Source organism: Amblyraja radiata, chromosome 14, assembly GCF_010909765.2.
Source record: "Amblyraja radiata isolate CabotCenter1 chromosome 14, sAmbRad1.1.pri, whole genome shotgun sequence".
Classification (NCBI taxonomy): Eukaryota; Metazoa; Chordata; class Chondrichthyes; order Rajiformes; family Rajidae; genus Amblyraja; species Amblyraja radiata.
In genome coordinates, this window is record NC_045969.1 from 48,993,418 (window position 1) to 49,019,551 (window position 26,134).

The 26,134-nt window shown below is 44.2% G+C and overlaps 1 protein-coding gene across 8 annotated transcripts in view; it reads right to left on the reverse strand.

Moving 5' to 3' along the window:
• cnksr2 (connector enhancer of kinase suppressor of Ras 2) overlaps positions 1-26,134 on the reverse strand; it is a 469,607-nt gene that overhangs the window by 285,279 nt on the left and 158,194 nt on the right. For all 8 annotated transcript variants that reach the window (XM_033033316.1, XM_033033315.1, XM_033033314.1 and 5 more), the window contains exon 5: positions 5,486-5,527. In XM_033033316.1, coding sequence (XP_032889207.1) covers positions 5,486-5,527 — 42 coding nt within the window. The remainder of the gene's footprint in view (positions 1-5,485; positions 5,528-26,134) is intronic.

Consider the following 26,134-nt stretch of genomic DNA (forward strand, 5'->3'; position numbering starts at 1 on the left):
CTGCTGGATGCGAAGGATAGTGGGTTAAAGTTGAGTACATTGTTTATATTTACAAAAAAAAAGTTTTAAAGATAGTTGGATGATTTTCTGTTTGTATTTGTAATAGTTTTGGGATGCTGATTGAGGTCAGGTATACTAAGAGACATTCCACAAGGTGCGCAGCTTTGACTGCAAAACTTGGGTATGGTGTGTTAATAATAATAATAACTTTATTTATAAAGCATTTTAAACAACTACAGTTGCCACAAAGTGCTGTACATGAGAAATCATGAACAAAAAGCTATTACAAACAATTAAAAACCATTAAAAACCGTACAACGAATGACTATAAAAAACACACTAAAAATTAAAAGACATTAAAAGCACTAAAAACAGGAGCAATGCCTCAGCCAGTGTCGAAAGCCAAAGAATAAAAATATGTTTTTAGGGAGGATTTGAAGATGGACAGTGAGGGGGCCTGTCTGATGTGCAACGGCAAGGTGTTCCAGAGTGCCGGAGCAGCAACAGAAAAGGCTCTATCCCCTCTGAGCTTCCGCTTAGACCTTGGTACCTCAAGGAGCAGCTGATCAGCTGACCTGAGGCACCGGGCAGGAGCATATAGTTGCACAATGTAACCTCCCCCTGACCTCCCCCCCCCACTGCATTACTCCAGCATTTTGTGCCAAACCTGGCTGACTTTGCCAGCTACCAAAGGTTTCCTTGGCATAATATGGGGTTTGCTTTGACCTTCCCACATGTGTCTACAATGCTGCACCTGGCCTTACCTTTTGGATCTAGGAAGTTTGGTTTGACAATGAATAACCAGCACAGGACAGGAGAATGCAAGGAGCAGGGTTGCTGGAGAACTCTAGAATGATACAATACAGTAGATTGCCATTTGGCCTGTAAATGTCTCCATCAGCTGAGATACAATGAAATATAGTTTGAACACTTTATCTTCTTATGGTCATAGCTTAATCAAATCAAATGTTACAAGATACAAAGTTGCCTGATCTGCTTGCACTGAGCACACAACTAATTCCAAGATTCAACTTCTTTCTCTATTCCAGGTTACCTTCCCTAACTTCTCACCTACTCTCCTAAACCTCATGAGAATCAGCAAAGTCAACAGAACTTCTAACTATCACAAGCACAGAGCACTGGAGTAACCCAGCAGGTGAGGTAGCATCTCTGGATGACAAGGATAAGCAATGTTTCCAGTCAGGACCTTTCTTCAGACTAATTGTAGTAGGGGAGAAGAAAGCTGAGAAAGGAGGTGGGAGCGGGACAAGGCCTGGCAAGTGATAGGTGGCCCAGTCCAAACCTCATCGTTCAAATGTCTCCACTGCCACTATAATTAGTCTGAAGAAGGGTCCTGACCCTAAACATTGCCTAACCATGTCTTTCAGAGATGCTGCCTGACCAGTTACTGTAAGTTACCCCAACACTCTGCATTTTTTTGTAAACCAGCATCTGCTGTTCCTTGTGCCTACCTCATAACTAGCCTTCCTTTTAAGGTCACAAACCACTATAGATTCATCCACCTTCTCTAATTTTTGCTCCATTTCCAACCCTCTTTTAATCTCCAAGTTCAAGAGTATTGTCATCACACAGCAAGATGCATGTCCCTTCTACAACTGCCAGCTGAGACCCATTCTGAATCAAAGTAATGAAAACACATCTCACCAAAGTGACTATCATGCATTATCCCTCCTTCTGCATTTTAATACCACTGCAACATTTGAAATCTCATCCTTGGCTTCCTCGTCAACTGGATGGATTTCCGAACTATGGGGAAATCAAGGATTATGGGTCAAAACAGAAAAGTGAAATTGAGGCCATGATCAGATGCTCGTACTGAATGGCACAGCAATCTCAACAGATTGTATAATCTAATTCTGTTTCTATTTAACATCTCCTTTTGCCTGTCTCTCATTGGCCAGCTCCATGTTCTCTCCACTTTTCCCCGCCAGGGCTCACAATTATTTATCCTCTCCCGCTCCCTTTCCTGCTACATTCCTTCCACTGGATTCATAATTCACAACTTCAAGCATTTTGTTTTACACATTCTGTCTTTTCATCTGTGTCTATGAATAAAAACCCTCTCAACTGTATCAGCCTATTACCTGGCAAGTTTTGTCCTGACCCTCCTTTCTTTCCTTCCCCCCCACAACCAGTCTGAAGAAGGTCCCCAAGCTCAAACGTCACCTGTCCATGTTCTGCAGAGATGCTGCCCGACCTGCTGAGTTACTCCAGTACTTTGTGTTCTTTTTTTTCCGTAGCTCTATTCATACCCCGGTGATAAAATCACAAGTCTCGGGTAAAGGACTCTCTTCTCTCCAATGAAATAGCACTGAGAATCATGCTCTATGCTACTTCCCTGCCATTTGGGAAATTGTTATGCGGTCACATGTATATTGATGAAGAACAGATCTTGTTTACATTGCATTCACAACCCCTTCACCACCTCCCTGCACATGGCATTCCCACATTGGCACAATTCCTGCATGACACCCGTTCTTACAGCATGTACAATTATCTTAAGGCTCAAGAAATCAGAATTAACACATTCAGTTCCCCTCCATTAAATTCCAATTCTCTTCTTCATTACTTGCGACTGTTTAGCAGACCATGAGCATAATTTAACACACACAGTGCTGGAGCAACTCAGCGGATCAGGCAGCATTTGGGGTGTGAAAGTATAAGCAACATTTCAGGATGGGACTATAGGGTGATTTCACGAAAGGTCACTGGAGCGTAAATCCCCACTCACGTGACCGAAAATTTTAACTGGGGGACAAGCGTCACTTCCGGTACATGTTAGTGGATGGGAAAACACGCACTTTCACACCCGTTAAAAACATCGAAAACGGCCAGTTTTTGCGCTGCAATTAAGTGAGCCGGTCGGGGTGACCGTGAGGAACAGCTACCTAAATTTACAGTCCAAAAAAAAGATAGAAACTAAGGTAAATACAAGAGGGAGCTGAAGGGGCCAAAGAGGCGGAAGTGCTAGCGGACATTTTTCGTGGAGATTTAAAGATCCAAAATATCGGGAATTATCGCGTTTGCTCGCTGCATTTCATCAAAAGTAAGGCATTATTGACTTTGTTATCTTTATTCATTTGTTAGATGAAAAGTATTAAAAGTTAGAAATCCGTCAGTAAAATTGCAAAATCGCCCATGGTTCTCGGGTGGGTTTTAACATGCAAAATGAACACGCTTCTGAAGCTCCATTTACCATTTAAATAATCGTAAACTCTCAATGCGTTTGGAAATCAAATTTACTCAGATGCAAGCTAAGGAATGGGATAATTCTCAGCTGTTGGACAAAATCAGGAGATGTTATTATTTGCCAGAATATATTTCTCAATGTTTCTTGTTTAAAGCCTGCACAATCACCCAAACTACTTATTTATTTTTCATCTAATAACAGACAAGCCTGCAGCATGGAATGATGTCAACAATCCTGATTGGGCACCCACTGTGAGCAGGATAGTTGATTTCCAATTGATTTCCAAACGCATTGAGAGTTTACGATTATTTAAATGGTAAATGGAGCTTCAGAAGCGTGTTCATTTTGCATGTTGAAACCCACCCGAGAACCATGGGCGATTTTGCAATTTTACTGACGGATTTCTAACTTTTAATACTTTTCATCTAACAAATGAATAAAGATAACAAAGTCAATAATGCCTTACTTTTGATGAAATGCAGCGAGCAAACGCGATAATTCCAGATATTTTGGATCTTTAAATCTCCACGAAAAATGTCCGCTAGCACTTCCGCCTTTTTGGCCCCTTCAGCTCCCTCTTGTATTTACCTTAGTTTCTATCTTTTTTTTGGACTGTAAATTTAGGTAGCTGTGCCTCACGGTCACCCCGACTGGCTCACTTGATTGCAGCTCAAAAACTGGCCGTTTTTCGATGTTTTTAACGGGTGTGAAAGTGCGTGTTTTCCCATTCACTAACATGTACCGGAAGTGACGCTTGTGCCCCAGTTAAATTTTTCGGTCACGTGAGTGGGGATTTACGCTCCAGTGACCTTTCGTGAAATCACCCTATACTTTGGACCAAAATGTTACCTGTCCATTTCCTCCACAGATGCTGCATGACCTGTTGAGTGTGTTTTGCTCAAGGTTGCAGCATCTACAGCCTCATGTATTTTATAATACATGCAAAATCAGATCTACAATATTGCTAAACTCTGGGTCACCTCATCTTTTTATGAATTACTCCAATATTTTCCTCCTCCTTTCATTTAGTCTAATTTATTTAAAATCTCTCTCTTTACATCCCTTTGCATAACATTTTGATCACATTTGTCAAAATGGACATGGCTCTCAGTTCCCATCTATCCCAATAATAATCATTGACCTCTTCAAATAGTCCACAGCCCCAGTCATACAGCAGGGAAACAGGCCCTTCAGCCCAACCTGTCGTTGTCGACCAAGATGCCCCATCGAAGCTAGTCCCATTTGCTACATTTGGCCCGTATCCCTCTAAACCGTTTCCATCCATGTATCTGTCCAAATGTCTTTTAAAGTTCATATGGACATCATCTATGGCTTTGCCCTCATCAACCTTCTTGGTTACTTCTACAAAAAACTCAAATTCATGAGACACAATCTCCCACGTACAAAACCATATTAACTATCCCTAATCAGCCTCTGTCTATCCAAATGCATATATATCTTATCCCTCAGAATCCTCACCAGTAACCTTGCTAACACAGATGTTAGACTCACCGGCCTATCGTTCACAGGCTTTTCCTTGCAGCCCTTCTTAAATAGAGGCACAACATTAGCCCTCCTCCAGTCATCTGGCATCTCACCTGTGTCTGCCAATGATTCATATATCTCAGCCAGGATGCCTGTAATTTCTTCTCTACTTTTCCACAGTTTCATTAGTAATATCTTATCAGGACTGGGACCTTCATATGCCTTAAGATGTCCAGCATCACCTCGATCATAATATGGATGGTCCTCAATACATTTCCATATTTTGTCCCAAGTTCCCTTATCTTTATGTCTTCCTCCATGATAAAAACAGATGAGAAACACTAATTGAAACCCTGGCTCTTCTCCTGTATCTCCTCGCATTAATGACTGCTTTGGTTTCTGAGAGGCCCTATTCTCTCTCTAGTTAACCTCATTGCCATAATATAGATAGAACATATCTTTGGATTCAACCTTGCTTCTTCCTCACACAGCAGACTATGTCAGTCTTACATTGTCTCCAAAATCTTTCAATCCTTTAACTTTTTCCAATTATTATTATTATCAGATCTTTCAGTTTTTGAAACTCCCTTTCTAAACCACTCACCACGTTCCGTCCTCTGAAAAATCTGCCTGAAAGCACTTATTTTAATCTAGATAAATCCCCATCTTTAAACCAGTCTGTCTTGTAGTCTTTTTCCTCATGTTAGTTTCCTACAAAAATATTAAATGTCAAAATGCAAATTGTTGATATTTTTCATACATAACTCAACCAAATATGAATGGACTCACCACATGAAGAATCTTGTTTTCAGTTTCATAGACTGTGCAGTCCTGCCAAGAAAATAATAAACATATATGTTGTTATGAGATATTGATGACTGACTGGTTATATCCTAGACACAAAAACACTTATGATCAGATTTATCTTCCATATTTGTAAAACAAATCCATATCATTGTATGAATTTATACAACTTGATTTGCAAATGTTATTTTTAAATGTATAGATGATGAGAAATTATATTTTATTGTTTACTTCAGTATTTCTAATTCTTGAAAACATGCAAATCAGAAATAATATTAAAGACACAACATTGCTAATGATGCGGCAACTGCATAAATCAGAAAACGTGACTTATCCAAAGGTCTAGTTTTGTCCAGAATATACAATTACAATATTCAATTGCAATTTCAGTTTGATTAATTTGAGAGTAATGCCATAAGCATCATTGACCTGTCGTTATTGCTGGTTAATGTTAATTAGATTGAGAATTCATGCTGGAGCATATGATTTCCACCAAGTACATCAAAAGTTGTTAAAGACTGAATAACTCGTATGTCTCACTGAAAATGATTGAGCAGTGATGGCTTTAATGCAGTGACTTATTTTGTGTTATTGCACATCCCATTTGCATTCTCTTTTATTCTAGACAAAGAGCAATTTTATTGAGGATGACACTTTAATATATTTCACTCTGTTTGCACCTGCTTTCAGTGGTACTTAATCACATCTAGATGTGGTTGGAAGCCATAGCAAGCAATGGCAGCACAATGCAAAAATAATAACGGAAAATATGAAACAATGTATTTTGAATAACTACCAAAATTATTCACGATTAATTTACATAAACATTACGCAATAAATGAAGTCCAAAAAAAAACAAGAAAATATCATAATTGGTTGTCAAGATAAAGGCAAATAAAAGTGGTGGGAGAATAACATGGGCGCTGGGGGTGAGGGTGAGTGGGTGGCAGAAATGGGGGCTTCAATTCTTCACACACCACAAAGAGGCAGCATTGGTCCTCGTGGCTTGGTTGTCCTAAACCACTGGAAGCATTGGGAACACACCAAAGTGCATAATTCAGAGATTCAGATTCAGGCACAAACCTACGCCAGGGTGCAGTGAAATTCTTTGTTTGTATGAAGCTCAGAGTACACAGTATACCTGAAAATGATAGATACTATAATAAATACGATGGCAAATGCAAAACAAAAATTGGAGTGCAATCAAAAGTAGTGCAAGATACTAAAGAGCAGTATTGGAATAACTGATTCATATTGTAATACAAGGAAGTGCTTCCCGTGGTTTATAGATCAGCAAATAAAAACAATTGCCCTTCCTGTAATCGGATTACCAGAACTGCATTTAATACTCCAAATATGGCCTTCCCAAAGTCCTAGAAACCTGCGCCATGACTTCCCAACTGTTATACTCAATGCCTGACCATCGAAGGCAAGCATACCATATGCCTTCTTTATCACTCCATCTAATTGTGTTGCCACTTTCAGGGAATTATGGACTGGGACCACAAGTTCCCTCTGTACATAATGCTGTTAAGGGTCTTGCCATTAATTGTATATTTTCCCCTTACATTCGACCTCCCAAAGTGCAATACCTCACAGTTGCCTGGAATAAACTCCATCTGCCATTTCTCCATCTATTTCTGCAGCAGATCTATATGCCACTGTATATTTTGACATCCTTCCACACAGTGCATGACCCCAACGATCTTGGTATTATTTTCAAACTTATAGCCAACCCGATTACATTTATGCCCAAGTCATTTGTAAATATCACAAACCACAGTGGTCCCAGCATAGATCCCTGCAGAACTCTACTGGTAATGGACCTCCAGCCTGAATATTGTTTTTTCCACGACAACCCTCTGTCTTCTATCGGTAAGCCAGCTCTGCCTCACTTGATGTTTCCTCACCACGGAGATGAAATCAACAGGCCTGTGATTGCTGGGTTTGTCCTTGCATTGCACCTCCCAGAATCGTAAATGTACAGCCCAGAAACAGGCACTTTCAACTCACCTCGTCCATGCCGGCAGTGATGCCAATTTACACCAATCGCATTTCCTTACATTAGGTCCGTATCCCTCCACCAGAAAGAAACTGCAGATGCTGGTTTACACCAAAGATAGACACAGAATACTGGAGACTCTTCTTCAGACTGGGAGTTAGGGGAGAGGGAAACTAGAGATATGATGAGATAAATGAAAAGTATGTAAAAGGGCAAATCAAAGCCAACAACAATGATCAATGAAAGGTGGAGCCCACAATGGTCCATTGTTGGTTGAGGAGAAGGTGATAACGAGTGAAACCAACGAGTGTAACAGTAAAACAAAGCAGGATGACAATTAAACTAGTACGACGACTAGGGTTGTGGAGGGACGGAGAGAGAGGGGATGCAGGGGTTACTTGAAATAAGAGAAATCAATATTCATACTGTTGGGCTGTAAGCTGCCCATGCAAAATATGAGGTGCTGTTCCTCCAATTTGTGTTTGAGTTCACTCTGACAACAGAGGAGGCCCAGGACAGCAAGGTCACCATGAGAATGTGAAGTTGTGTTAAAGTGTTTGGCGATCGGGAGATCTCAGCCAAGGCCGACTAAGCGAAAGTTCTACAAAACAATTGCCCAGTCTGTGCTTGGTCTCGCCGATATACAGGAGTGCACACCTGGAACAGTGGATGAGGTTAGAGGCGGTGCAAATGGAGCTGCCTCATCTGAAAGGACTGTCGAGGTTTTTGGACCGAGTCGAGGGAGGAGGTATAGGGACTGGTGTTGCATCTCCTGCGTTTGCAGGGGAAAGCACTTGGGGAGGGGGTGGTTTGGATGGGAAGGGATGAGTTAGCCAGGGAGTTGTGGAGGGAACGGTCTCTGCGGAAACGGGTGGAAATGGGAAGATCCAGCTAGTAGTGGGATCCCGATAATGTCGGATGATTATGTGCTGTATGCAATGGCTGATGGGATGAAAAGTGAGGACTAGAGGGACTGTCCCTGTCAAGGCAGGGGGGAGGGGGAGCAAGTGCGAAGCTGTGGGATATCAAGGTGACGTGTGTGAGGGCCTCATCTATTCCCGAAAGAATGAGGACCTCTTTCGACTCCTCCCTCTTCCTCTAAATCAGAGGCATAGCTATGGGCACTCTCATGGGACAAGCTATGACTGCCTCTTTGAAGGGTACGTCAAACAATCCCTGTTGCAGGCATACACTAACCCTAACCCCGAACTCTATCTCCATTACATTGCATCAGTGCTACCTCCTGTACCCATGCAGAACTCAATGACTTCATTAACTTCACCACCAATTTCCAACCTGCACTCAAATTCAGACCATCTCCGACATCTCCCTCCGCTTTCTTGACCTCACCGTTTCCATCACAGGAGATAGACTATCGACTGACGTCTATGACAAACCTACTGAGTCGCACAACTACCTAGAATGTACTTGTCCAAATGTTTTTTAAGCGCTGTGATTGTATTTGCTCCCATAACCCCTTCGGCACTGCCCCAGAATCTACAAATGCCTGCAAGCTTTTAACTGGGACCATTTTTTACCTCCTCCTTTATCTCTCTGAGCGAACAAGGAGGTAATCCATTAGCAGCAGGTGAATCAGAAGATTCCATCACCAGCAGAGAGTTGCTAGAGCAGGGCAACTCATTCGGAACAATCTTGAAAAGTGAGAATTGATTTTTCCATCAGTGTGAAATAAACAAATTAATAGTCAAATGTCTGTTACATGGGTTTGTGCCCACAACACATTATTCTATGCTGGTTTCTGTATGGTGCAGGAAGCCCTAACCAGAAGACAATCTACCACATTCCAACTAAGTCCTGTCAATATTATTTATAAATCAGTACATTTTACAATGTTTGCAGCCCAATCACAGATCCAACTATCCAAAAATAAATCCAAGGTGTGAGACGAATGGAAGAGCAGATTTCATTAATGATATTTATGAATTATTGCCTTTCATTTCATCGCTCTTGCTCCCACCCAGTGAGTCCATTGGGAAATTAATGGTCATTTGATTACCATAACAAATCATAGCTGTACGCATCTTGATCTATTTTGGGGCGGCACGGTGGCGCAGTGGAAGAGTTGCTGCCTTACAGCGCTTGCAGTGACAGAGACGCGGGTTCGATCCCGACTACAGGTGCTGTCTGTACAGAGTTTGTACGTTCTCCAAGATCTCCAGTTTCCTCCAACACTCCAAAGATGTACAGGTTTGTAGGTTAATTGGCTTGAGTTTGTATACTTGCTTTAAATAAGTTGTCCCTAGTGTGTGTACGATAGTGTCAATGTGCGGGGATCAATGGTTGGTGCAGACTCGGTGGGCTGAAAAGCCTGTTTCCGCGCTGGATCACTAAACTAAACTAAAATTGTTGTCAATATTCATGTGGTTCACCTTTACCTCATGCTGTTGCACACTTTACATCCACATGTCTAATATTGCACATTTGGCCAACTATTCTGTTGAATCACCCAAATAAGTATAGACACACAGAAGGACATCCCCTTCGTTCAATGGGAAAAGGTGATGCCAGCAGGAAGTGGTAGAGTAGAACAAAAGATCAGCCTCATGCCCTTATCTACATGAAGGAAATGGTGATGGACAACTGTTCCTGTGGTTGTGGCCAGTGGAGAGGATGAAAGAAGATGCAGAATTCAGACTTGTACAATTCCTTATGACACTGGTGGACACAATTTCAGTCCATTGAGTCTACATTGTCTCACATCCCATGCCTATTCTCCGCACATTCCTATCGACTTTCCCCAAGTTCAAACCACTCACCTACACACTCGGAGAAATTTACAGAGGCAAATTACCCTTCCCATCTACACGTTTTTGGTTGAAGGAACCTGGAAAACCTGGAGGAAAGGTATAGGAAGGAACTGCAGATGCTGGTTTAAACCGAAGATACAGTGCCCTCCATAGTGTTTGGGACAAAGACCCATTATTTATTTATTTGCTTAAGAAGGAACTGCAGATGCTGAAAAATCGAAGGTACACAAAAATGCTGGAGAAACTCGGGACGAAACGTTGCCTATTTCCTTCGCTCCATAGATGCTGCTGCACCCGCTGAGTTTCTCCAGCATTTTTGTGTACCTACCATTTATATATTTGCCTCTGTGCTCCACAATTTGAGATTTGTAATAGAAAAAAAATCACATGTGGTTAAAGTGCACATTGTCAGATTTTATTAAAGGCCATTTTTATACATTTTGGTTTCACCATGTGGAAATTGCAACTGTGTTTATACATAGTCGAGGATCGGCGCTGACGGCTGATGCTCCTCCGGGGCACGTAAGAAGGGAGAGGAGCGGCAACCTCGAGATCCTGGGGAGGGAGAGTGGGGAGGAGAGGGGATAGAGGGAGGGAGATGAGGGAGAGAGGCTAGAGGGAGAGGAGGATCGAGGGAGAGGGGCTAGAGAGCTGGGATAGAGGGAGCGGGGCATAGAGGGAAGAGGGGATAGAGGGAGAGGGCTAGAAGGGAGAGGAGGATCGCGGAGCGGGGATAGAGGGAGAGGGGATAGATGGAGAGGGGATAGAGGGAGAGGGGATAGAGGGAGAGGGGATAGAGGGAGAGGGGATAGAGGGAGAGGAGGAGAGTAGAGGAGGGGGGAGTAGAGGAGGGGGAGTAGAGGAGGTAGAGTGTGAAGAATAGAGGGAGAGGAGGGCAGAGGTGAGGAGGGATAGTGGGGGGGGGGGTTAGGGGGAGGTGCAAAGTGGGAGATAGAGGGATAGGAGGGAGTTAGGGAGGGGAGAGGAGTTATGGAGGGAGGGAGGGAGTGACTGAGGGTAGGGGAAGGAGAGGGAGAGAGAGGTGGGGGAGGGGAGGAGGAGAGGGGAAAGAAGAGGGAGGGTGAAGAGGAGGGGGAAGGAGTGCTGGGGATGAGGGGACACGAGCTGCGCCTGTGCAGTTGGGGGCTATGGGTGAGTGGTGGAATATTGCGTTGGGGGACCAAGCCTCCGGTGTGACAGGGACACAATGGGTCCCATATAGTCTAGTAATAAAGAAAAATCCCCAAACACCTGTCTGACAGGTCAGTAAACACTCTTCAGGAGTCAGGTGTGGATTTGTCAATGACCACTGTCCACAGAAGACTTCATGAACTAAAATACAGAGGAATACAAGATGCAAACCACTGGTTAGCCGCAAAAATAGGATGGCCATGTTACACTTTACCAAGGAGTACTTAAAAGAACAACCACAGTTCTGGAAAAAGGTCTTTTGGACAGATGAGACAAAGATGAACTTATATCAGAGTGATGGCACGAGCAAAGTATGGAGGAGAGAAGGAGCTGCCCAAGACCCAAAGCATACCACCTCATCTGTGAAACATGGTGGTGGGGGTGTTATGGCTGCTGAAGGTACTGGCTACTGGAGGTAGTAGCATAATGAATTCTGAAGTGTATAGACACATCCTATCTGCTCAAGTTCAAACAAATGCCTCAAAACTCATTGGCTAGTGGTTCATTCTACAGCAAGACAATGATCCCATATATAATGCTAAAGCAACAAAGGAGATTTTCAGAGCTAAAAAATAGTAAATTCTTGAGTGGCCAAGTCAATCACCCGATCTGAACCCAATTGAGCATGCCTTTTATATGCTGAAGAGAAAACTGAAGGGGACTAGCCCCCAAAACAAGCATAAGCTAAAGATGGCTGAAATACAGGCCTGGCAGAGCATCACCAGAGAAGACACCCTGGTGATGTCCATGAATTGCAGACTTCAAGCAGTCATTGCATGCAAAGGATATGTAACAAAATACTAAGCATGACTACTTTCATTTACATGACATTGCTGTGTCCCAAACATTACGGTGCCCTGCATTGGGCGGACTATGTATAAACCAGGCACTTGCCGTGAGTAATTACTCAGGGTAGGCAGTCAGTCGGCTTTAAAAAATAATCTCAAACCACGCATGCGCAGATTGTTCTTTTCTCCGTAAAAATAAAAAATAAAAATAAGTAACAATTCAATTTGCCCATGGCTTCCAAATCTCCTTAATTCTGAATTACTGAATGGGTGGGAGGTGGAGGATGACGGCAGGTGGAGAGATGGTGGGAAAAGCAGGAGCACACTGGGACAAGTTGAATCAGTTGTCATCTTATTGAATGACAATACTAGTTCAAGGGACCAATTGGAGGGAGAGTTCCTTTCACAGCATGTGGGAAGTCTGGCCAGGGGTAAAGTTGCGGGGAGGGCAGGAGAGTTGAGAAGGAGGGGGTCAGGGATCATGCCAGTAACTCACTCACCGCTCCTGTGGTGCTCCGGGCACGGAGCCACCACAATGTGGCCGGGGATGGAAGCAGCTCGGGTGGCTGCGAGCGGCCGCCGGGACCTCAGCGCTTTCTGCCGGCCCGTTTACCTCTGCCAGTGCTCTCCGTCTGATGTCAGCTTATGTCAGCTGCTTCCCGCAAATCCTTACACTCCAACAGCCGAGTAACCTCAATTGGTACCTTGATCGCGCTGTCAGAATTTAAGGATTTGCAGGAAGCGGCTGGCATGAGCGAGGCCAGTGAGCGGCAGGAGAGTGGTTTTCAGACGGAGAGCACTGCCAGAGGTGAGCGGGGGCTGGCAGAAGGGGCTGTCCGGATCCGGCGGCCGCTCGCAGCCACCCGAGCTAATTCGCTCCCCTGCCACAATGCGGTGGCTCCGTGCCCGGTGCGTCGTGGCAAGTGGCTTACTGGCATGATCCCCGATCCCCTCCTTCACAACGCTCCTGCCCGCCCCGCAACTTTACCACGGGCCAGACTCCCCAAACACTGTGGAAAGAGCTCTCCCCCCCCCCCCTCACCCTGGGAAATAGGGTATTTAAAAACATATAGCACCAAGAGATTTACCTTCCACATTATTGGTACACGAACTCCATTCTTCTATCTTTGTTTCCTAAGATACACTTAAGATAATGACTATCCCTATTTGAAACACCCATCAAGAAATTTGCTCTGCGCATGCGCAGTACAGCAAAGGCAGAATTTCAGCTGCCTTCAGCTCCCCTTGAAATTAACGGCTTGAAGCAGCGTCGGTGGCACGTTGGCTGCACAGACCTTCGCGTGTAGCAAGTACTGCGCATGAAAGGCACGGAGAATTATGCCTACCTAAGACATCAATCTCTTAGATAGGCATAATTCTCCCATGCCTTTACTGTTTATATTTAGTAATTACCATTTTATAATTTTAGTCAGGGTAGGCAGGACTGAACCCCGATGTAAGGTAGCAGCTCTAACAATGTGCAACCACTCTTAATTCTTCTTCTCACATTTCTCTTCAGCCTCATCTCCCCTGACTTACAAAATGCAAATGGTTAATGCAGCCCTTTGCTTCAAGACAGTGGTCCTTGTCTTTTGAGAAACCTATCGACTCCCACTGCCCTGGCAGTCAAGGAACATTGAGCTCTGACACGTGATTTCACACATTCAACCACCAATTCAAGGCACAGTTTAGAGCACAGCATTGAGATGATATTTGTTTGTGACGAGATTGAGCAGGAGAGCTCTACAGCAGGGCACTGGGAAGATTAACAGCAAAAGTGTCAGCAGGCTGACAGGAGAGACTGCAAGCTGATTCTGTGACAGTGAGCTCAGATTAATACTTGACAAGTGTATGTTGAACCACAGAAGATTGCAGCGCACAAAGCTATTTGCTATGAACACATCATGCAAATTGCAGAGTACTGAATAATGATGTGGATCAGATGATTTGTTCTGTGGTAGAAACCATCATCTTTCAAGTGTTCCTCTTGTAGAGATGGTCAAATTAGACGTTTTTCTGTTTGCCTTTTCAGTCAATTGCACTTAAGGAATGTTTTGGTTCTGTTTTGAAGTGCTCTGCATCCATTTCCTGATGAAGTGGCACTCATTGGAAATTTGGAATGGGAATTTCCTATCATGTTTCACCCTCATGCAGGTGTTACTTTGTATGATCCTGTTGTATTTTGCCACATGCTAATGTCATTTTACTTCGGAGTCACGTGAGTGACTACGTGAAGAACCCCGCCAGGACGCATGCGTGTCATATCGCTACACGCATTGCAACGAGTCACAGCAGGGGGAACGACGTTCCCCTTAGCGGCAGAATTTAAAAGCCGGGAACAGCAGGTAAGGAGACTCTGCATTCTTTCCACTTACTTTATCACAGGTGGAGGCATGGACAGATCTAAGAGAAACAAGAAGGCTGCGAAAAAGCTGGCGGGGGAGAACCGTGGAGTTGCGGGCAGCCAGCAGCAGCCAACGGCACACCAATCTCCCGTAATGGGAACAGCTGTGCCCGCCTTCGCTCCCGCTCCGGCCAAATCAACACCACGGCCGGGCGGTAAAGCGAAGCAAAAAACTGACAGAGTCGTTGACTCCGATGAGTCCGACTTTGAACAGCCGCGAGCTGCCAGTGCCCGTGAGCATTGGGGCCGGTTGGAGCGGCTTCAGGAACTGGAGCAGCCGTGAGTGGCCAGTGCCCGAGAGCATTGGAGCCAGTTGGAGCGGCTGTTGGAGCAAATACTCCAAAGTGGCAGGCTCCCGGAGATGGAGACTAGCCACAGTGGGCAGCTAGTAAGTCCTACAGCATTACCTCTTGTAGGGCTGCACAGTGTTTCTCCCTCATCAGAGGGGAGTACGGGGGGTCAATTCTGGGCTGACCCTGAAGAGGGGTGTGCAGAACATACTCCTAGTGTGCATGGGGTGCAAGAAAACCTATTGGATATGGTGTCCCAGTTCATTCAACCCGACCAAACTGGCCAAAACCTGGAACCTAAAATAGCTGCAAGTATTTACTACATGTCATTCAATCAGATACAAGGCCAGGCATTACTGGACACCACGGCAAGACACTTACCACCAGGGAACTGCAAATCACTGAATGTTCCCAGTGTCAACCAGTGTATTTGGAAACATGTCGGAGCATCAATCAGATTGGGACTTGAAACTACAAAAAGACAATCAGGGACTTGAAACTACAAAAAGTTCTGAAAGTCCTAACAGCAGGAATTACAGCTTTCGCCCACACAATCAACGAAAAAGACATGACACAAGATCACCAGGATGCACTGGCTTTATTTTGCAACTCCCAATACGAGTTAAATAGTATTAGGAAGAGTGCCATCCAACCAGCTTTAGACCCCAAATTTGCAGGCCTGTGCAAACCTGGAACCTCCAAACCACCAATATTACTATTTGGAGGTGACTTATCCAAACAGGTAAAAGAACTTAATGAAGAGGCTAAAACCCTGGGGCTCATTAAAGCAACGTCTAAAAACTACTTCGGCCAAAAACAGCACCCCTACGCACCCACCAGTCGGACAAGACAAACTGGTGAAAGCTCGAAGGCCAGGTACACTCAACATCGGTCTTTTTTAGGCCATGGCCCAGACCGGCCTTCCTGGAAAATGCGCAAACCCTCAACACCGACCCAACTACAGACCCAGACACCGGCGCCTCAACGTCCACGGAGGATACCGAAAAAGTAATAAACCTACCACTGGTAATCATGGAGGCAGGTGGGTCTGGTTCCTTATGAATTGAAGGGAGCATGGAGGTTGGTGGGAGATTACACTTCTATCTGGATGCATGGAATAAGTTAACTACCGACACTTATATTTTAAGCAGTATCCAGGGTTATACCATAGAATTTATACAAAAACATAACCCTCGAGTTCAGCATGTACCGAACCAAATGGTCGTGCTTACAGGCAAAGAAAAATCAAAAGCACACGCTGAACTACAGCGGCTTTATAAAAAAGGAGTAATTGAGAAAACCCAACACGAATCACAGGAATTCGTGTCCAATATCTTTATCAAAAACAAGAAAGATGGTGGGTGCCGCATCATCATAGATTTGACTAATTTGAATACTTTCGTACAATATATTCATTTCAAGATGGAAACCTTTGTTACTACTAAGCAATTGATTTCCTAAGGTTACTACATGGCAAGCATCGATTTAAAAGATGCTTACTATACAGTACCCATCAGAGGTGACCACAGATGTTATTTAAAATTCAACTGAATGGGTCAGCTCTGGCAGTACAGGGCACTACCTAATGGGATAACATCAGCCCCAGGCTGTTCACTAAAATTTTGAAACCAGCCCTAGCGTTTCTGCGGAAACAAAAACACATGGTAATGGCATATCTAGATGACATACTTATTGTGGGCAAAACTTTGGAATTGGCTAAACAAACGGTAACAGCCACAAAACAATTATTTAGGAAAAAACTGGGGTTTATCATCCATCCAGTTAAATCTAAATTAACGCCTTCAACCACAATGGATTATCTGGGGTTCACCATTAACTCAGTTCACATGTCAGTGACGTTGCCGAAAGAAAAGATTACAGCCTTAATAGAGGCTTGCAGCAAAATCATTGACATCACTAAACCATCCATCAGACTGGTAGCAAGAATAATTGGCAAAATAGTGGCTGCGTTTCAAGCCACACAATTCGGACCTTTACATTATCAAAATTTACAGAGGGCTAAAATACGAGCACTCAAAATTAATGGTGGTCATTTTGACAGACCAATGAAGCTACCAACAGAGGCCATAATGGAACTAAAATGGTGGAAAGATAACATTAGGCATTGTTCCAATCCAATCATTATCAGCAGACCCTGGGGCAGCGGCAACAGATGCATTTTCGCTGCATTGGGGGAAATTGTTTATTTATGCAATCCCTCCTTTCTGCCTCATCAGTCGGGTATTAAGGAAAATACAGCAAGACTCTGCGTCTGGTATTTTGATAGTACCTGATTGCCCTACTCAACCATGGTTCCCGGTGATACTCGACATGGTATTAGAACCATGCATCACCATCCATCATAGACCTAATTTACTGCTTCATTCCGTAACAAGGGAAAGTCACCCATGTCATAATTATATAAACCTATTAATTTGTAGAGTTTGAAAGCACCTCTACTACACCTGGGAGGCGGCTGATCAGGAGGTCCGGGCCCCTGAGGAGGATGTTCACCGTCGGGGTTCGGCGTCGGCGTTCCACCAGCCTGGCGTGAGGGCCTGAACATCGGGCCACCCGGGGCGGCGATTGCGGGTGCTAGGAAGGCCTCGACCACGAGTGAACATGACGGACCGAACAGTGGATATTATTTCAGCGGCTCACAGACAGTCCACCAAAAAACAGTACTTGGTGTACATCAAGAAATGGGAAATGTATTGTCACAACAATAACATCACCCACAGTTCCATGAACATCCCGTCTGTTCTGGAATTCCTGGCAAGCCTCCATTACGATGAGAGGCTCAGTCATAGTGCCATCAACTGCGCCAGAAGTGCTCTGTCAACATACCTGTGGCAAGGAACAGAGCGGCATTCTGTTGGGACACACCCCCTGGTAACTAAACTCATGAGGGGCATTTTTAATGTTAATCCCCCAAGAACCAGGTACTCCCAAATATGGGATGTGAGCATTGTACTGACCATGTTAAGAAACTGGTCTCCAGCTACAGCTCTGTCCCTACAGAAACTGATTATGAAAACAGTCATGCTGATGGCCTTGGTCACGGCATAAAGGGTCCAGTCGCTACAGAAACTAAGGCTGGACAACATGACTACTTCATCTGGAAATTTAACTTTTCACATCAATGAATTAGTCAAACAGAACAGACAGGCCTAAAAATAGAATTCAGGGCCTACCTGACAGATGATCGTCTCTGTATTGTAACACACTTGCTATTATATATGGAGTATACTAAGATCATCAGAGGCAAAGAAATGGCACTTTTAATCAGCTACAAACAGCCACACAAAAAAGTGACAGTCCAGACCATCTCGAGATGGCTAAAACAGGTCCTAATAAAGGCTGGAGTAGACACTAACATTTTTAAATCTCACTGCACCAGGGCTGCAGCTACATCGGCAGCTATGAAGTTGGATGTTCCTATGGACCAAATCCTCAAGACAGCAGGATGGTCAACGGAGAAAACTTTCCAACGATTTTATAACAAATCAGTCATTGAACCTGGAACATTTGCAGAAACAATTTTAAGTTCTGTAATATAATTTTACCCCATAAATAGGGGCTATAATTTGGTGTTAATAAATTTATCGTTGTTTTTTCAATATCGTATTGATGTCTAATGATGTTAACACTATTCTCCCCATAATCAAGGCAGATGTGATGCATGGACTCGTTTCCACGGCATGGAATCACAGAGCTTTAAAATCTTCACGTAGTCACTCACGTGACTCCGAAGTAAAATAGTAAGATTAAACGAGAACTTACCAGTTTGAAGTTTGATCATTATTTTATGAGGAGTAAAGTTGACGGAATACGTGCCCTCTGCTCCCACCCTTGATCATATACTCAACTGGTATCGTCTTCTCTAATCTTACTATGTTTAGTCATTACAGTTATCTGTGATTTCACACCGCTGCTTTGAAGAATGACACGCATGCGTCCTGGCGGGGTTCTTCACGTATTCCCTCAACGTTACTCCTCATAAAATAACGATCAAACTTCAAACTGGTAAGTTCTCGTTTAATCTTACTATTAATGTGCATAACAGGATTTAAATAATGAACAAGAGAAAGTGGATGAAACATTCATCTCAAGTCCTTTGTAAATAACTCACATTAAAATGAAGAGCACATCACACTGAAGTAGTGAGCTGTGTGATTCCTGGAACATCACGTTTGTGTGTTTATAAAAAAGTATATATTGTCAACTTTCATAAAAATTGTGAACTGCTTACAGCTCCATTGCCAGTAGGTGCACCCCACTCATTTCTGCTTCCTCTCTCCCCCCCCCCCCCCCCCCCGGCTAATAACGCTAATTGCCACTTTCTTTCATTTCCACGACAGCCACAAGTTATCGCCCTGACCTGTGCCATGTGGGTGACACAGCAGCAGCACCTGGTTTGAATACTCTCAAGGTGGGAAAAAAAACACAAGCAATGTCTTAAGAAATGTCGGATGAGTCATGTTGCTATTGAATGGAGGAGCAGGCTGGAGAAGACAAATAGCCTGCTTTGGTTACTATTTCTAATGGTTTTATATATACTGGGCTACACACTGAGGAGACCTTCCCTTGTCCACTTGGAAATACTACCATTGAAGCTCGTTTTATGTCTACCTGAATAGCAAACGACCATTGCACCAAAAAACAAAGTGCCGGAGGTACTCAGCAGATCCGGCAGCATCTGGGGAGGGAATGGGTTGGGCCAGTCCATATACTAATGTCATTAATGTGCATTAATGGGTTAAAATAATGAACAAGAGAAACTGGATCAAACATTCATGCCTCAACTCACTACATAATTACTCAGACCCTGCCTGCCCCGCTGATAACAATATATTTTCACCCTAGTGTCCCTTAATTTTTAGGAGACTGATGAAATTTGATTTGATTACTTTCCTGATAATTTAGGTCCTTTCTACCTGATTATTACCCTTATTGCTTCTCTTCTTTTCTCTTATATACTTCGGTCAAAACTTTATGAATAATAATTTATCAGGATTAATTTTGTCCATTGGCTTGTAATTTTAAAAGCTTTTATTTACATTAACACTCAGAATAAGCTTGACTTTCCTAAGTCTTTCTCACAATTCAGACTTTACTGGTGATGTCTTAGTTGTCCAACTCATTCAAGACCAGAAGTTTCCTTCTTATGGTTACAGGAGCAAATACCTAGTATTGGCGGCTTGTGTTCGATTGCTCTAACCAGTCCCTAATGCAGCAACATCACCTACCCTGAAACACATTGCCTCTGCCAATTCAACCTGTATGGAGTTTATCTTTCCAATGCAGCTTTGCATTCTGCTAATGACTACGACAACCCACTGATATATTTTTCTTTAACCTATTCAGTAATTCATTTACTTTTGGGCAATTACTTTACATTTGTCCAATTTGAACCAGGTATGAGTCTGGCTACAAAAAAATGCTGGAGAAACTCAGCGGGTGCAGCAACATCTATGGAGCGAAGGAAATAGGTAACGTTTCGGGCCGAAACCCTTCTTCAGACTGATAGGGGGTGGCGGGGAGAAGGAAGGAAAAAGGAGGAGGAGGAGCCCGAGGGCTGGGGGATGGGAGGAGACAGCCCGAGGGTTGAAGAAGGGGAGGAGACAGCAAGGGCTAACAAAATTGGGAGAATTCGATGTTCATGCCCGCAGGATGCAGACTCCCCAAGCGAAATATGAGGTGCTGTTCCTCCAATTTCCGGTGTTGCTCACTCTGGCAATGGAGGAGACCCAGGACAGAGAGGTCGGATTGGGAATGGGAGGGGGAGTTGAAGTGCTGAGCCACCGGGAGGTCAGGTAGGTTCTTGCGGACCGAGCGGAGGTGTTCGGCGAAGCGATCGCCCAACCCTTAGTCTCACCGATGTAGATCAGCTGACATCTAGAGCAGCGGATGCAGTAGATGAGGTTGGAGGAGATACAGGTGAACCTCTGTCGCGCCTGGAACGACTGCTTGGGTCCTTGAATGGAGTCGAGGGGGGAGGTAAAGGGACAGGTGTTGCATTTCTTGCGGTTGCAATGGAAAGTGCCCGGTGAGGGGGTGGTACGGGAGGGAAGGGAAGAATTGACAAGGGAGTTGTGGAGCGAGCGGTCTTTGCGGAAGGCAGACATGGGGGGGGGGGGGGGAGATGGGAAGATGTGGCGAGTGGTGGGGTCACGTTGGAAGTGGCGAAACTGACGTAGGATTATTTGTTGTATGTGACGGTTGGTGGGGTGAAAGGTGAGGACTAGGGGGACTCTGCCCTTGTTGCGAGTGCGGGGATGGGGAGAGAGAGCAGTGTTGCGGGGTATAGAAGAGTCCCTGGTGCGAGCCTCATCTATGGTGGTGGAGGGAAATCCCCGTTCCCTGAAGAATGAGGACATTTCAGATGCCCTGGTGTGGAATGCCTCATCCTGGGAGCAGATGCGGCGTACGCGGAGGAATTGGGAGTTGGGGATGGAGTCCTTATTGGAAGCAGGGTGGGAAGACGTGTAGTCCAGATAGCCATGGGAGTCAGTTGGTTTGTAGTGTACGTTGGTCAGAAGTCTATCACCTGCGATGGAGATAGTGAGGTCAAGGAATGGTAGGGAAGTGTCGGAAATAGTCCAGGTGTATTTGAGTGTCGGATGGAAGTTAGTGGTGAAGTGGATGAAGTCAGTCAGTTGTGTGTGGGTGCAGGAGGTGGCCCCAAAGCAGTCGTCGATGTAACGGAGGTAGAGGTCGGGGATGGGGCCCTGGTACGTATTGAACAAGGATTGTTCGACGTACCCGACAAAGAGGCAGGTGTAGCTGGGGCCCATGCGTGTGCCCATAGCTACGCCTTGTATTTGGAGGAAATGGGAGGAGTCAAACGTGAAGTTATTGAGGGTAAGGACCAGCTACGCTAGGTGGAGGAGAGTGTCAGTGGCTGGGTATAGTTTGCTCCTCTGGTCTAGGAAGAACCGGAGGGCTTTGAGGCCATCCTGGTGGGGGATGGAGGTGTAGAGTGACTGGGCGTCCATGGTGAAGATGAGGGGGTGAGGGCCTAGAGAATGGAATGCGCGGAGGCGGCGGAGAGTGTCTGAGGTGTATTGAACATAGGTAGGAAGGGATTTGACCAAGGGGGATAGAATGGAGTCAAGGTATGTGGAGATGAGTTCGATGGGGCACGAACAAGCAGAGACAATGGGTCTACCGGGACAGTCAGGTTTGTGGATTTTGGGGAGAAGGTAAAAACGGGCTGTGCGGGGCTGGGGAACGATGAGGTTGGCGGCTTGGTCGGGCAGGGCGTGGGAGTTGATGAAGTCGGTGATGGTGCTAGAGATGGTGGCCTGGTGCTCGTCAGTGATGGTCATGGTCCAGGGGTAAGTAGGAGGAGGTGTCCGAGAGTTGGCGCGTGGCCTCAGCTTTGTAGCGATCGACGCGCCAGACTACCACGGCACCTCCCTTGTCGGCTTCCTGGATCGTTACCTTTCCGAAACTGATTTCACTCTCCTTCGGTTCCCAGCTCCTCCAGGTTTGATAACATCTGCAATACTTAGCTTTTGATAATTTAATCCAAAACATTAAAATAGGTAACAAAGAAACGGCTGTAAGTCCCTCTCTACAATATTCATTTGCAAATGCATTGTTGTCACTGCTTTTTATATTCGTGCAACATTCCACCCCTTATTATACTTCAGAGCCGAGTATGTTGCATTGAGATTAAGTGTTGTTTTGAGTCACCATTTTCATTCTTAGGTGAATAAAAGGATCCAAGGCTGCATTCCCTAAGGAGCAGAAGAGTTTCCCTTTAGTAGTGCCAATACTTGTTCTTGAATAGAAAGCCTGATGATTCAGTCCCTGTCACATTACAGTATGAAAGAATCTGCGGTATAAAAACGGATTTCTGTTCTTTTCCATTACAAAGCTATACAAATACCACCAATAACAATGGATTTACAATGGCCGTTCCCACATGTGAAGACACAGTGATCGAGAGAGTCTGTGTCTGTGGCACATCACTTGATAGCTGCTCCAGATTTGGGGCCCAGACTGCATTGAATACTTAATCCTCCTAATCACATCCTGTTCTCGCTCATCTCACAATTCCTTCTGGTGAACAAGAGCCAAGTAGTTTAAAAATGCATCTCTTACATTTTACATCTCCTCATTGGATAGTTTTTCTTATTTCCTTTTAGATCTCTAGCAATGCACAAAATGTGGGTGATTAGATCTGGTATAATGGTTGGCATGAACATGGTGGTGGGTGAAGGGCCTATATCTGTGTCATTTGACTCTATAACACTCTGGCCCTTTATCCCCTTCATGTTCTGTGCAGGAGGGAACTGAAGAAGACATGTCATCAATTGATTAAATCCATAGTCACCATCTCAGGTTCTACACTTTGCACACAGTAAGAGGCAGTATAGAATCTGCAGATGATGTTCCCGGTCTTGGCCTGAAACATTGTCTGTACATTTCCTACACAGATGCTGCCTGACTCGCCGAGTTTCCCTTGCGCTTTGTGTTTTGCTCAAGATTCCAGCATCTGCAGTTTCTTGTCTCTCTAATAAATAATCTGTAATGGTTATTTCAAGGAACAAAGCTATTCTCCCCATTCAGCTTGTGCTGGGACTGATTGTGGGAAAGTAAGTACCCAGCTGCCAGTGGCTTGTAGCCAAGGAGGCAGAAAGGGTAATTGATAGGATCCCAAAAAGTGGAGTCACACACCAGTTACAGGAGGCAATTGGATTCACACATTCCTCAAATGGTTACAGCATGAAAGGAGGAGTTTTAGCTCATCATGTGCAGACCGCAACATTTAAATTTTTTTCCACCACATATATTTTCAATTTCCTTGTGAAAGTCACATTGGAAACTCCGTCCATGCATCTGCAGGTAGTGCTTTCCAGATTCACACCATATACTGCATTAAAAAAATTATTCGCGTTCCCTTCCCCCAGTGACTGATCTCCCCCCCCCCCCCACCCGGAACATTGCACTAACGCTACTATATATATATATATATATATATATATATATATTTATTTTTTCTGTTTATGCTGCTCTACACTACTCCTTACACTACTGCTACTGTATATATATATTCTACCTCTGTTTATAGTGTATATATCCATCCACAACGTACTTAATGCTTACTGCACTAATACATCTGTCTATACTGCATGTATCCCACCCAGTGTATCCATACTACAATGTCCTACTGTACATATATTTTCCCACCTATAGTGTACCCTTATCTATAGATTTCTGTATATATCCTACTCTTACTGCCTATGCTGCTCTACTGCACTTTCTTATATATTATTCCACCACATGCACTGTTTTTGCACTTCTGGTTAGATGCTAACTGCATTTCATTGTCTCTGTACTTGTACTCTGCACAATGACAACAAAGTTGAATCTAATCTAATCTAATGAGAACTTTATGGAGTAGTTTACAGACAAACCTCATGCATGTTCGTATCTGAACCCTGGGCTATTGCCAGGCCAGCCTAAAAGCCTGTGCAAATGAAGAGGTAGTCTCTCTAATAATCCACATGGATTTTTGAAGGGTTTAAAAGCCATCCTTTTCCAGCATGAAAGCAGTGGGCAGTTTCTGGATCTGACGGAAATGGTCTCAGCTTCCACTGCAGCACAGGGACAGGCTCAGACCTGTACTGCTCAGGCTCAAAGTATTGTCCATATTGGCTCTAGATTTCGCAGTTCACAGGGATCCAAGGGAGTGATAGTACTTCCAGCAAACTGTCGTGCATCAACCCAAGGTTTGACCTCAGCTTCATGGGCTATGAAACAGTTATTTCTTTCCGGACAATACCATTCATGCACCTTTCGTGTGTGTACTGTTGATGATCCTATCACAAGCAATAAACCAGCCTTTGGCTAGCGTAGCCTCTCGCACTAGGGCAAGCCAGCATGAGAATAGGAAGATAGACAACAAAGGCATGCAGAAGACAATCAGGCTCCAGATATATTAGTGTAGGAAGGAACTGCAGGTACTGTTTTAAACTGAAAATGGACACAAAATGCTGGAGTAACTCAGCAGGACAGGCAGCATCTCTGGAGAGAAGGAATGGGTGACGTTTTGGGCTGAGTCCCTTTATCAGATCTGAAGAAGGGTCTCAACCCGAAATGTCACCCGTTCCTTCTCTCCAGATACTGCGTGTCCCACTGAGTTACTCCAGCATTTTGTGTCTAATTCCAGATATTTTCACTTCGCTTACAGCGAACAATAGCCTTTATTGTCTTCACTTTTTTGCATATCTTTCATTCATTAGTTCTTTATCTCTCCCTCACCGTCTATATCTCTTGTTCCCCTTTCTCCTGACTCTCAGTCTGAAGGGTCTCAACCCGAAAAGTCACCTACTCCTTTTCTCCAGAGATGCTGTTTGACCCGCTGAGTTACTCCAGCTTTTTGTGTCTGTCCAGGCTCCAGACAAATTGATTAGACTGGAAGTGTATTGCTTTATATTGATTAGATACATAAATACATTTGATATGGTGAATGTCATCGTGAGTCAGGTCAGGAGGGAGCATGAGGACTGTTTGTTTAAGGAATCTGAATCATCTTTATCATTATTCATTCACAGGTGTGGGCATTTACAGGGGACAAACAGGTGTGGGCATTTACAGGGGACAAACAGGAGTGGGGGGGATGATGGGGGCAAAATGAAACAAGCTGAAATACCAACAAAACAACAAAACTGAAAAGGAGAACTTTATAGAAGACATATATGGCCAGAGAATACAGTGAAATAAATGGACCCGATGGAAATAGATAGCAGAAAAGTGAGCGTAACTGCTATTAAAAATAAATTACATTATTTTTGCACAAATGGCTAGTTTAGTTAAGTTTAGTTTAGTTTAGAGATACTGTGTCGAAACAGGCCCTTCGGCCCACCGTGTCCACGTCGACCAGTGATCACCTGTACACTAATTCCATTCTGCACACCAGGGACAATTTACAGATGCCAATCTTTGTCACGTCTTTGGAATGTGTAAGGAAACGGATCACCCGGAGAAAACACACACGGTCACAGGGAGAACGTACAAATGTCGATAAGAGTGGAGGATTACATTTGGAAGAAAAATAAGATAATGTACTTGTTGGCAAATAGAATTTGAAAATGGGTAGAGAAGCTGGGAGTTCATGCACATAATTCACCAGGTAGACAAACATGCTGGAGAAACTCAGCGGGTGAGGCAACATCTA